The sequence below is a fragment of the Acanthopagrus latus genome, chromosome 22 (genome assembly GCF_904848185.1).
Source record: "Acanthopagrus latus isolate v.2019 chromosome 22, fAcaLat1.1, whole genome shotgun sequence".
In the NCBI taxonomy this organism is placed as follows: domain Eukaryota; kingdom Metazoa; phylum Chordata; class Actinopteri; order Spariformes; family Sparidae; genus Acanthopagrus; species Acanthopagrus latus.
In genome coordinates this window covers 11,618,023-11,629,920 of record NC_051060.1, presented here as the reverse complement: position 1 = coordinate 11,629,920, position 11,898 = coordinate 11,618,023, and the positions used below count along the sequence as shown (strand labels likewise).

General features: G+C 40.6%; 1 protein-coding gene across 1 annotated transcript; it reads left to right on the top strand.

Moving 5' to 3' along the window:
* The first annotated feature begins 2,161 nt into the window (after positions 1 to 2,161).
* LOC119013039 (cytosolic 5'-nucleotidase 1A-like) lies at positions 2,162 to 9,125 on the top strand. The gene is made up of 6 exons (XM_037087365.1): positions 2,162 to 2,410; positions 2,529 to 2,696; positions 4,669 to 4,798; positions 5,000 to 5,122; positions 6,063 to 6,247; positions 7,358 to 9,125. The coding sequence occupies exons 1-6, from the start codon at positions 2,300 to 2,302 to the stop codon at positions 7,721 to 7,723; spliced, it is 1,083 nt and encodes a 360-aa protein (XP_036943260.1). The 5' UTR covers positions 2,162 to 2,299; the 3' UTR covers positions 7,724 to 9,125.
* Positions 9,126 to 11,898: the final 2,773 nt, after the last annotated feature.

Genomic DNA, 11,898 nt, shown 5'->3' with positions numbered 1-11,898 from the left:
AAGGAATGAAGTGTCAGAGAGAGAAGCAAGCACAAAGACTATGGACACAAGGGAGGTGGGGACAGTTGGACACAGGTGAAACATCAGGAGGGGCAGGAAACACACAAGGGCAGGAAGATGATCTGAAAAGATAGGAACGCTAGACACCAAAATAAACACTGAAAAGGTAAAGGAAATCAAAAACATTACCTAAGTTCAGAGGAGATGTGACATCTGGAGGTCAGGTTGGTACCAGTATGATAATAAACAGTGTTGGCTTTACAGACAGATTGGGACAACCCTATCACTTTGAAACCAGTACAAATGTAAGATTTAAACTGGTGTCAACTCACAGACAGTGTATGTTTTAAGAAATAGAAACAGATATACGTAAAAAAATAAGAACTATTTATGCCTACATGTTTTGTTTTCCTACCGTGATGAAATACTGTGTAATGTATATGTCTTCAACTTTTTTCCAGCAAAAAAATCTTTTTATAGAAAGTCTTACTTGTGTTTGCATCATATTGTTTCTTTCCTTTATACTGAGCTTATAAAGGTTGTATAGCACATTTCTTTACCCCTTTTTAAATAACACTTTGAATTGCCTTTGTGTTTGAAATGTTTACCTTGCCTTAACCTCTACACGACTGACTAAAAGGTCTGATACGTGTAGTGTACCAGAGCTGTATGAGGAAACCAGTATTATTATTACATAGCTGTAGCAGTCTCAGCTTTTCTTGGAAGGCTTTCAACAAGAGTTTGGAGCCTGGCTGTATGAATTTGTTCCCTAAAAAATACTTTATAATAGCATCAAATGTTTGTAGTGTTGCTTTCCTGGGATAACCTCATCTAAAAAGGTAACTTTCCGTGAGCTCAGCCCTAATGTCAGATTTGTTACAACAAACTTTCCAAGTAACGTAAGGTGGGGTTTTGTAAATACATTATCTGAAGAAGTCAGAGAATTTTCTCAACATATAAAGGGACAATAATCCCCAAGATTATCACAAAAGTCAGCTTCAAAATCACAAAATTGGAGATACACGGGCTGTATTCCAGATTGAGTACACATCCATCACAGTCCATAGTGTGAAACTTGAAGTAAAAAAGGAAAAAATATAGGATGTGGAACGCAGCCAGTGAGCTGTCAGCTGTCTGTGCTCTCTCAGCTGCTCAGTTGATGTGACATATCTTTCACTGTGCAAAGGCTTGTGGTAGAAAAGCCTGAAAAGCATGCTGGCTCACATACTGAAAAATGGATGAACCGGATGCAGCAGGATATCCTGGTATTTTTAGCATATTGCACTTGTCAGACATTTAACCCTAGTCATTTGGTCCAAATCTCAAGCAAGTTCCAAGTCGAGTCGAGTCCTTAAGGCATCTTAATCGTTAAGTCAAGAAAGTCACAATTTGTTGTCTATAAAACAAAATACCGTCTAGTTTTATGTTAACTCACTCTATGAACTTCATCGTCTCGCTCAACACACATCACCAACTTGGCCGCCTACCAGGCACAGAGAAGGTTATTCATAAGCTCTCGTCATTATGACCAGATTTAGTGTGAATTTCACCTTTTTCAGTACCTCTTCTATGTTGAGTTGGCGGCCATATTGGTGTTGGTGACGTGTGTTGAGTGAGACGATGTAGTTCCCTGAGCAGTCTAACTCAAAACTAGCTGATATTTTACTGTATTTACGACAAACTGTGACTGTCTTGACCTAAAAAAAAATATCTTTTATTTTGACAAAAACATATGTGTCGTTCATGGTACAATTCATGTGGGATCAAAAAAATACTTGTCGCTCTCCATTCACTGCCATACAAAGTTTTCACAAACTAAGGTCCACTTAGGGTATCTACATACATGTAAATAAGTGTATGATTTACTTTCACTACATTTAATATAAGCTAATTAGAGTAAAAGTTTAATTCAAATACTTTTTATATGGGTGACTTCCACTTTTACCAAAGTAATAGGCTATTATCATAATATCTTTAACACTGTAGTATGCTAAATGTGTGCTAAAGTACAGTACTTTTGTAAATGTACTTACTTGAAATAGTGAATGACCAGGTTATTAAGATATGATTGTATGCCAGGCGTGTCCACATACTTCTGGCCACATACCTTCAACCTCTCTCTTCTATCCAACCAACCAAGTTTAAGTGATGCTCAGACCTGCCTACGTCACTGCTGGAGGACACGCCCACCAGGATTTCTTTTTACTACATTTCCGGAAAGTTTTCTTGCTGCTGCTGCCTCACCTCTTATCCAGGGGTTGTCTGAAAAGGTTGACAGGTTTAGAAAAGTTGACAGAAGATGAGTGAAATCAAGCCGAGCGAAGCTCCGACTGTAGACGGCGGAGAGGAGAAGGACTGGGCTGCGGCCAAAGCCTTTTTTGACAACCTCAAAACAAACAAACCGAGACCTGTGAGTAGTTTCACTCAAGTGTTTGTGCTGAGCTTGTGCGTTAGCTTGACGAACCTCCTTGTGCTCAGCACTATCATAAACCTAATGTCTGTTTAATGCCTTTTCCATCATCTAACAGCCTAAACCCCGTTTTGCTGTCACCATCGCCGTCTCCTCGCGCACCCTCTTCAACATGGTGGCAGAGAGGAAGATCTATGAGGAAGAAGGGGTGGAGAAGTACGTGGCTCATCAGGTGGAGCACGAAAGCGAGCCTCTGAAGCCAGGAGCTGCTTTTCCTTTCGTCAAGGTAGGCCCGAGCCCCGGTACTGTCAGCCTGCTGCAGGGTGTGGTCCCTTAAGTGGTCCCAGTAAAGCACGAAGCAGGGACCTCTGTCAGTCCTGCATCTCGAGTCAACAGCAGGGACTGAAATCCATGTTGCACAATGAGGCCACGCCTCAAGAATTCGTGTTAAAGTTTTTGTTTTGTTTTGGGTTTTTTTAATCACAGACACAATTTCTCTCAATTTCACGTGTCTTGATTGTCTGGTTATTCGTCCCTTAAAGGCATACTGTGCAGGATTTTACTAGACACAATACAACATGCAGGTACAAAAGTCACTGATGACACATTAGTAGTGTGAAGGTGTGTCTGTATCAAGATGTAACATCCACGGGTACCAACAACTGCAGTTCCTCAAATGACCACTTGAGAGGCTGACTCCAAAAGCAACTTAATGCCCAAAAGAGCCCATGTTAAAATTGTAACAACTTTAAAGCAGGATTAAAGTTGTTTATAGTGTGGTAACTGTTTCGATCTCTATAGCTTATTTCTTCACTTATAATTGTATTTGTTTAATATCATTTAAACTTGTTTAATAGAATTTAAACAAGTGAGTGAACAACAATTTGTTTTTATATCTTTATTTGGGGAATAAAAAGTGTATTTGTCCTCACTCTCGACTCTCAAGCTGTTGCTGGAATCCACTGTAATGTATTTCCATTTCTTTAATTTGACGGCTGGGTGGAGGGGAAATGTACTTCACATTATGAAGGTACAGAGAGCAGATGGGGAAGGTGAAAGACGCTGCAGGATAACGGGAAGAAACTGAGTCTCTGGTGAGTGTTGACTTTGGTCAGAGGCAAAACTGAACACAAATACAGTCACACACCATGGGGCCTGCTGTTGCTCCGTCTCTTGCAGTGAATATACAAGTTATTGTGCCTGTTTGGGGGAAACAAACCCACAGCTGAACTCGTGCTAGTAACGCGAGCACATTTCACTTCTCTTTATGTGTGAACATAGATGGCTTGTTAGCCAGCTTTCAGCTAGAGGGGCTTGTAAGACTAACGAGGATCGCTTCAGCTGCATTCACTCTGCACTTCCTTGGACATTTCTGAATAGCCAGGAGCAGGTAGAGTGAATTACTACCAAGATAGCGATAGCTGGTACCACCCATGTTGACCCTCATTGTGGCTTTTCAAAAACCTATAGGTGGCATCACGAACAGTCAGTGGCTTGTATCTGCAGAAACCCTGCCGTTTACTTATATTTTCTCATTCTCTGTTTGTGTTTGGAACGTTTCTGGGTGGACCAGTTCTGAGGAAAGTGTTGTGTTGAGTGTCATATCTAGGTCATCAAATACCATTGCTTAGGGTTGGTGGCTTAATAAATCATAAAGTCACACAGTCTTCAGCAGGAAAAATCGAGCTTTTCTTAGAAGCATGCAGGATGTTCAGATTGGTTGATGTTCAGAGCTTCTGATCGTGCAGACGTGGTGTTCATCAGATCACACTTGAATGTGTCGAGCTACTTGTTCACCGGCGTTATCACCCTGGAGTGATTGCACACCGTTAACTGTAAAATGATCTGGGCTGTTATGCAACTACTCAGTGCCAGGGGAGTAGATATAGACATGCTGGCACAGCTGGCAACAGACACTGTGGGTGTTAGGCTTCGTTTGGATTCCTCCTTCCTGCAAATGTAAACCTGCTTGGATGTCAGGTATAAAGTGATCAATGACTCACTGGAGCATGGTGATTATTTCCATTTCACCATCACTCCTTTTCTTCTCTGCAATAAGGTTTTGTTTTGTTTTTTTTAAAAACAGTTATGAATGCTCATTTGTATGCGACACATACAGAGGGTGTATATTCAGTCTTACTAATTTGCATACAGATTGTTTCAGTGTTGTTTAAACATGTAGTTCAAATGTTGTAATGTTTGTCTTGTCAACGCTCTGACAAAACACCCTGTCCCTCGGTGTCTGTCCTCTCACACAGGCCCTGATGACTGTCAACTCTCGATTGAGGGAGCTCTACCCAGACAGCGAGGAGCTGTTTGACATCGTCCTGATGACTAACAACCATGCCCAAGTTGGAGTGCGCCTCATTAACAGCATTAATCACTACGGTATGCTGCATCCTTTACAGAGCATTGTTGATTGTAATCGCACCGTGGCTGCCGCGCCTCATCCGCTGCACTATTGACAGACATAATCAAGAACAAGAACAACACAATGATTACTCAGTGTAAATGAAGAAGAGCTATTGTCATGTGATTCCATTTGGATTTCTGTCTTCACACATCTTCAACTTGCTTTTATACTTTCAGACTTGACCATAGAGAGATTCTGTATGACAGGAGGGAAAAGTCCTATAGGCTACCTGAAGGCCTACATGACAAACCTGTACCTCTCCAAGGACTCGGAGAAAGTCACAGAGGCCATAGAGGAAGGTGAGTCAGTATCCATGACACTTAATATCTCACTTCATTTGTCACTGGCTCGCTAGCTTAGCTTGCTACAATGGATAAAGAAAGACAGGCGTTCAATTGCAGCATCAATGAGTTGCAAGCATTAGTTGTTTTAGTTGGAGGTGTGGATACATAAACATGAGTATGTGGTGAGGAAAATTTAAAGCTAACGACAGTACTAGTCTCTCCAGTGGGCTAACATCAGTGTTAGCTTCTCTAACAGGCTAGTATAAATGTCAGTCTCTCCAACAGACCAAAATCTCGATAGCTTGACTTGACATCAGTGTTTTAACAGGTTAAAATCAATGTTAGCCTCTCAAGCTAATGCCAGTGTTAGCTTCTCCAAAAGGATAACGTCAGTATTATCCTTTTTAACAGGCTAACATCAATATTAGCTTCTCCAACAGTAATGACCGATAAGATAACAGATGGAGTTCAGGAACATCTTCCTGTGATAGCAACAGTCCTAAATGTCATCCTCTACTGAGATAAGACATGATTCAGTCTTCTCTCATGAGGCCCCACACGCAACCATTTTACATAGTAAATAAATCTGTACCAGCAGCCTCAGGGCATGTTCGCACTGCACTGATATTTACACACTTGCATGATGACTCTGTGTTACTCATTCTCGACCGCATACTGTGCACCAAGAAGGAGCTGGTTGAAGACACCGACATGTGATTTATGGCTCCCTGTTGTCAAAATAAACACAAAACAAACTGATATGAAACATTCAAATGTAGTGCTGAGATTAACTGATCAGTTGTTTTGACAGAAAATAATTGACAGCAGTTTTGATCATCAATTACAAAAAAAGAAAAAGAAAAGTTGAAGATGCCTGCAGCTGAGAGGTCTCAAGACTCCAATGAAATGGAGTAAAGCAGGTTTTTTTAACTAACACTCTGCTCCTTTCCCTCAGGCATTGCTGCAGCTACAATGTTTATGCCAGAAACAGAGAATGAATTGAGCGACACTCAGCTGAGAGTGGCGTTTGATGGCGACGCCGTCCTCTTCTCAGACGAGTCAGAGATCATCGTGAAGCAACACGGCCTGGACACCTTCTTTGAGCACGAGAAGGAGTTCGAGAACAAACCTCTCGCTCAGGTAACCGATGGTTGTTTCCATTGTTCACATTTGGCATCGGCATTCACCATTCTTAATGACTGGTGCTTTTTTGTAATTTCCACATTAAATGTACAACATTAGGATGTTTCCTCCCTTGTAACAAGTCTTTGTCAAGGTATCGCTTACCTGTCAGGATTTTTAAATCTTTGTCTGACCTTGAAATAAACATATTTAGGGTAAACATGTCGAATTTTGCAAATACAGTAATCAGCAATACTTCTTTGGTGTCTCTGGAGGAAGTCGCCAGACTCCCTTAGAAAAATGCTCAGTTTTGAGACTTGTTGCAGGAGGAGAAACTTTATAAACTTTGTGAAACGCTCTCTACAACAGATTCTTAACTATGTGGGCCTACTTGTTCATTCAGCAAACGTTATACATGAAGATATTTCTTTCTCTCAGTTTCCTCCAGAGACATAGATGTATATTTGTATATAGTTCAGGGACGTGATATCAGATCAGAAGTAGGTCACTCAAGACGCAGTGCCGAGATTCATTTAATGCTAGGTGTGTATTGACGGGCTAAATGCTGTCTATTTGTGATCCCTGCACTCAGGACAGATGTTAAAAACCAAATGTGAACAGCCTTCTATGTTCTTGACCTCATGGCAGTGTGTAGGCATGATACTTTATATTTGGTGTTGCTGCATTGATTGTGATACCTTTTTTTATTTTTCAACTGTCCATTGTGAGTCTGACAATGATACAGTAATGCACTGTTAAATTGGTGGAGTTAAAGAATGCTAAACTTGAGGTATATACAAAGAAAATATATGACAGTGAGAAATAGAAACTGAATCACATCTATATAACAGCACCTGTGTGGAGCAAAACAAGGGAAATGTCTGCAGGGTTTAGGAACCTGCTCTGCCAGCTCTGAATACATTTAAATCTGTTTAAGCGTCACTGTTGTCCTTGTGTGCCTTAACAAGGATGCATACATACCTAGATTTAGGAGTTTAAGATTTGATTTGTATAAAGAAAGGGATTACTGGGGATTTTTTGTTACTGTTACTCATCTTTATCTGTTATCTTTATGTGTGATCCTTATGTCAAAAGTTTATGAATAACCTTAAGCTTTGTCTCTTTCAGGGCCCATTAAAGTGTTTCCTGGAGGCTCTGGGGAAGCTCCAGAGAAAATTCTATGCCAAGAACGAGCGCCTGAACTGCCCCATCCGAACTTTCCTGGTCACGGCCCGCAGTGCTGCGAGCTCTGGGGCTCGTGTCCTGAAGACTCTGCGCAGCTGGGGCCTGGAGATCGACGAGGCTCTCTTCCTGGCCGGGGCTCCCAAAGGGCCCCTGCTGCAGAAAATAAAACCCCACATCTTCTTCGACGACCAGATGTTTCACATTGAGGGTGCCCAAGAACTGGGAACCATATCTGCACACGTCCCCTACGGGATCGGACAGAAGTACCACAGGGGGAAACTCATCGAGCAGCCTGAAAAAAAGGAGTAACTTAAAAATAGTTATATCACTTAAGATGCACTACGTTCATTTCATCCAAAAAAACAACAGCACTGTTGTGGAAAAAGAAATAACAGCAACTATGAAAGGATATGGGTAATGAATTGGTAATGCAGTCGACACATTTTTCTACTTTTTGGGGGTTTCATAAAATATTTTTCTGCAGTATTCTTTTGTATTCTTTGAGATAAACTGGTTTACATGTCTTGGGGAGTACTCCTGCTTATGTGAAATAAATAAGTGGTAGAAAGCCTTTGGTGGCTCCAGAGGAAGCTGCATGTAATCTGATACATTTCCACCAGTGATGTCACTCAGTGGCTATATTGCATTGTGGGGAATGTAGGCGGCAGGTTTTGAAAAAAGATTTCTCTGGTTCACTGTTGGACTATCCAGAATGAGTCCAACAGTGTCATAGGAGTGCAATGCTAGACCAGTGGACTGCTTTTCAAAACCGGATTTTTCACATATGCAGTTGTACTCCCCAAGACCTGTAAACACACTCCTGTAATGTGTAAAATTGGTGGATTTACCCTTTTTAATACTGTTTTGTACCAGATTTATCCTTTGCCTTTAACCTCAATCTGTGTACCACTTTTTAAAGTTTTACATTGGCCTTAATGCAATTTTCTCTACACTTTTATACTATAAATACATATTTATTATGTAACGCGGTTCTTGGCATGTCCAAGGTGGAAGAATGTATCTACTCTCTCTCACTCTTTTTCTATCTCTTTCATGGACTTAAGAATCACCAGCCATTTAAAAATGCCAATTCCAAGAAAAGATTTCTAGCATTTTGGTGTCTGGCATTACTTTTGCACATTTACTAACACATATTAATATGTGTTTTAAAGGGATATCTAACAGGGTGGAATGTGACTTGCATCCCATTTTGGTCACTGCTGTATTTGTACACACAATATATAAAACATAGGCTTTATATTCCTCAAACTTTAATACTCACGATCTGTTACTTCATGTGTTTACATGGGATCTGGATTTCAGGCAGCACACTGTATCTCCACTTTCATGCTGTGTTTTTATATAGGACCATCTACATATGTTGTATATGTTTGCAGACTGCATTTTACATAAGCCTGGAGGAGTCACAATTACACTTGTTTGTATATGTTCGTATCATGCAAGTAATGTTGTGCCTTGATTGTACTGAAAGTACAATTTGAAGTACTTGTACTTGATTATTTCCATGTTATGCTTCTTTGTACTTCAAATATCATGCTTCTACTTCACTAGATTAATGTGTCTTTTGTGAAACTTTGTGGAAAAGAAAAGAAAAACACTCAATGAGCTGATAAAATCCAATGGTAACATCCCCAAACCTCTCTACAGTTGTGTCCAGAGCAAATAAAGATTTTTCATCTACACCCAAGATGTTTATGTCGCAAAGCTTTTCTCTTCATGTCACACGACCTCCCCAGATTTCTTTCGTGTTCTTTCAAGGGACTGTGACCTCTATCTTCAGAAACTTGTTTCCGCTCCTAAACTGTGTATCAAGTAGTAAAAACTACTTCATGTCAAACAGCCACATTTAAATTATACATGTGTATGTGCTTCTTTTTCATTGAACAAGCACTTTTACGTTTCATACATCATACATTTTTGCTCCCACTTTTTATCAAGTATAATTTCAAACCTAAGACTTTTATCTATAACGACGTATTTTCATGTTACAGAATTGATAATTAATTAATGATCCGAGCATTTTTTCCACCACAGGTCTTTGAACATCTCGGCAGCAGATGGTGGCGTTTGGCTGTAACTGTCCACCCTGGTGCTTGTTCGCCCGAGGGCCTTGTGTTTGGCAGATAGTCACTTCCTTGTGAAAGTGACCCAGTTGAGGTGAAACTCTATCTTTATCAGCGTATCTTTGGGCAGATCTGTCCTGTCACTGAGCTCCATGTCCCTCACTCAGTGTCTGTCCAAACCCAGGTGATGAATGGCCACGGTCGTCTTACATGTACATGACAAACAAAGCCACAAGAGGGAGCTCCAGTTTAAGTAGAGAGGTGGGACAACTTCAGAGACCCAACTTTTTGTGTTTACATGTTCTAAATATAGAGAACTGAATAATGAAAACGAGGCAAACATCACCAGGAAAGATCATTTACGCTTGAAAGGGAAATCGAAATGAAGTATAAAGAGATTTTTCTGTCGTGGCTGAGCTCCCACTTGGCCCACTTCTCAAGGAACTACAATATAACTGCGCAGCACAGCGAGACCAACAAAATGCAAATCACTCTGCTTCCAGTGAACTAACATTAGCCCTGATTCTGAGTTAATGAGCAATCCTGATCCTGCAGCTCTAGTTACAGCCTAGTAAAAAATATCTGAGGTTTATCCTTCTTGGACTAAAATAACACATCATAAGGGTTTATATAGTGCAATTATTAGTGTTATTTTTAAAGGAGGAGTTCAGATCTGCTCAGGTCAGTGGTGGAGGAAGTTTAAAAAGTAAAATTAAGTATACCACATGTCTACTCCATTACAGTAAAAGTCCTGCTTTAAAATGTTACTGAAAGTGTATGTCCCCAATTTAACTCTACGGTTCTGTAATAATGTTGTGCTCAAAATGGAGCCCAACACTATATACTAGTTGATAGTTTAATCTTTAGCTGTCTTTATATTTCACAAACTAAATGTAGTGGTGTGAAAAGTGCAAAACCTACCTCTGAAGTGTGTCAAATAATCAAATTCAAATACCCAGTTAAAGAGAAGTACCTAAACTGTGTTCACAGCAGTGTCCCAGTTTCATGGTATACTGTGTTATGAAGGTTGATCATGCCATGTACACACTGTGGTGCTTATGTCTGCCAGATTAGCATCATTAAAAATCTAAATATTTATACGTATATCAAGTTTCAGGCCTTTGTTCAACCAACGAAAACCCCTTTTTGTTTTCTTCCATTATGAGTCATTGGAACTGACAATGAGAGTAATGAATGTTTAATACCATTTGCTGTGATCTCATACCTTTGCAGCCCTGTTAAGCACAGGGCAGGACCCAATGCAATTATCTGTATTTCACCACTGAATACTGAGTGAAGAGGAAGAGAGGGATTTTTAGACACCGTCTCGAATTTCTTGAGTCTGTTTCACTTGGTGCGATGTTGCATTTGGCAACAGGAACCTTCACCGATTTGGTCTCTATGGTAATGGCAGTGAGTATTTGTTTCCTGCCCAGCGACTATGAGGAGGGGAAGCTTGTTGGGCTCGAAGCTCAATACTCTGAGGGCGCAGGACAGATTTGAGTTTTATTGTTGATTTTTCCCACAGTTGAGTTATTCATCTCGTCAGTGGAGCATCTTTGCAGCGAGACACAGTTTTGTTAGGCAGCAGAGAGTGTGTGTGTGTGCGTGCGTGCGTGCGTGCGTGCGTGCGTGTGTGTGTGCATCCCCGAGAGCTGGGACCAACCGGCTGTTGCCATGGATACTCAGTGCTGACACCACAAGAACTGTGTAGGCTTGTTGAAGATATAATTAATAACAAAGGATTAGAGGCAAAGGTAGCACGGGGCTCAGTATGAGAAACCTCATCACACAGTTACTATAATTGGCAACCTTTCTGTGTGTGCGTGCATGTGTGTGTGTGTGTGTGTGGACGCCACAAGTAAAGTTACCAAAAAAAAAAAAAAAAAAAAACACCCATGGAAACAGTACTCTCACACTCTCCCTCTGCATTTATCTTCTTGACAAGCAATTTGCTCTAAATATGTTTTCTTGGTCGTTGGCCAGAAACTTGTAGGTAGATGTTTTCTGAAAGTAATTTATTTGGATCAACAGTACCTCAGAGGGTGCCTTAATGCCTACGCACTGGATATCTTGGGAACATTTATTAAGCATAATGAGATAATTGATACCTATTTAGTAAATGGGAGCTTTACATTTGGATGTGAGGCCAGAACCAACGCAATTGTGGCCAAGTGAGTGAATTTATAGATGGTCAAATTTCATCCAGACTGAAATATCTCAACAGTCACTGATACTGGTGCTTCGGTTTGGTATTTCAGACCGGCCACCAGTTCAAAGGGTCAGTATTCGACAAGCTGGGAATCAACTGTCTTACAAATTGATCCTTCAAAGGTCTTCAGACAATTAAGCCTAACAATTTCCTCTGGTGCTACCCTAAAGTTGATACATTTGTGAAAT

Excerpts from the sequence above, each read along its gene's own strand:
- LOC119013039 (XM_037087365.1), top strand. The coding sequence starts at position 2,300 with ATGAGTGAAATCAAGCCGAGCGAAGCTCCGACTGTAGACGGCGGAGAG. Across the intron at positions 2,411-2,528 it reads AAACAAACAAACCGAGACCT|CCTAAACCCCGTTTTGCTGT; the intron begins GTGAGTAGTTTC and ends ATCATCTAACAG. Across the intron at positions 4,799-4,999 it reads TAACAGCATTAATCACTACG|ACTTGACCATAGAGAGATTC; the intron begins GTATGCTGCATC and ends TTATACTTTCAG.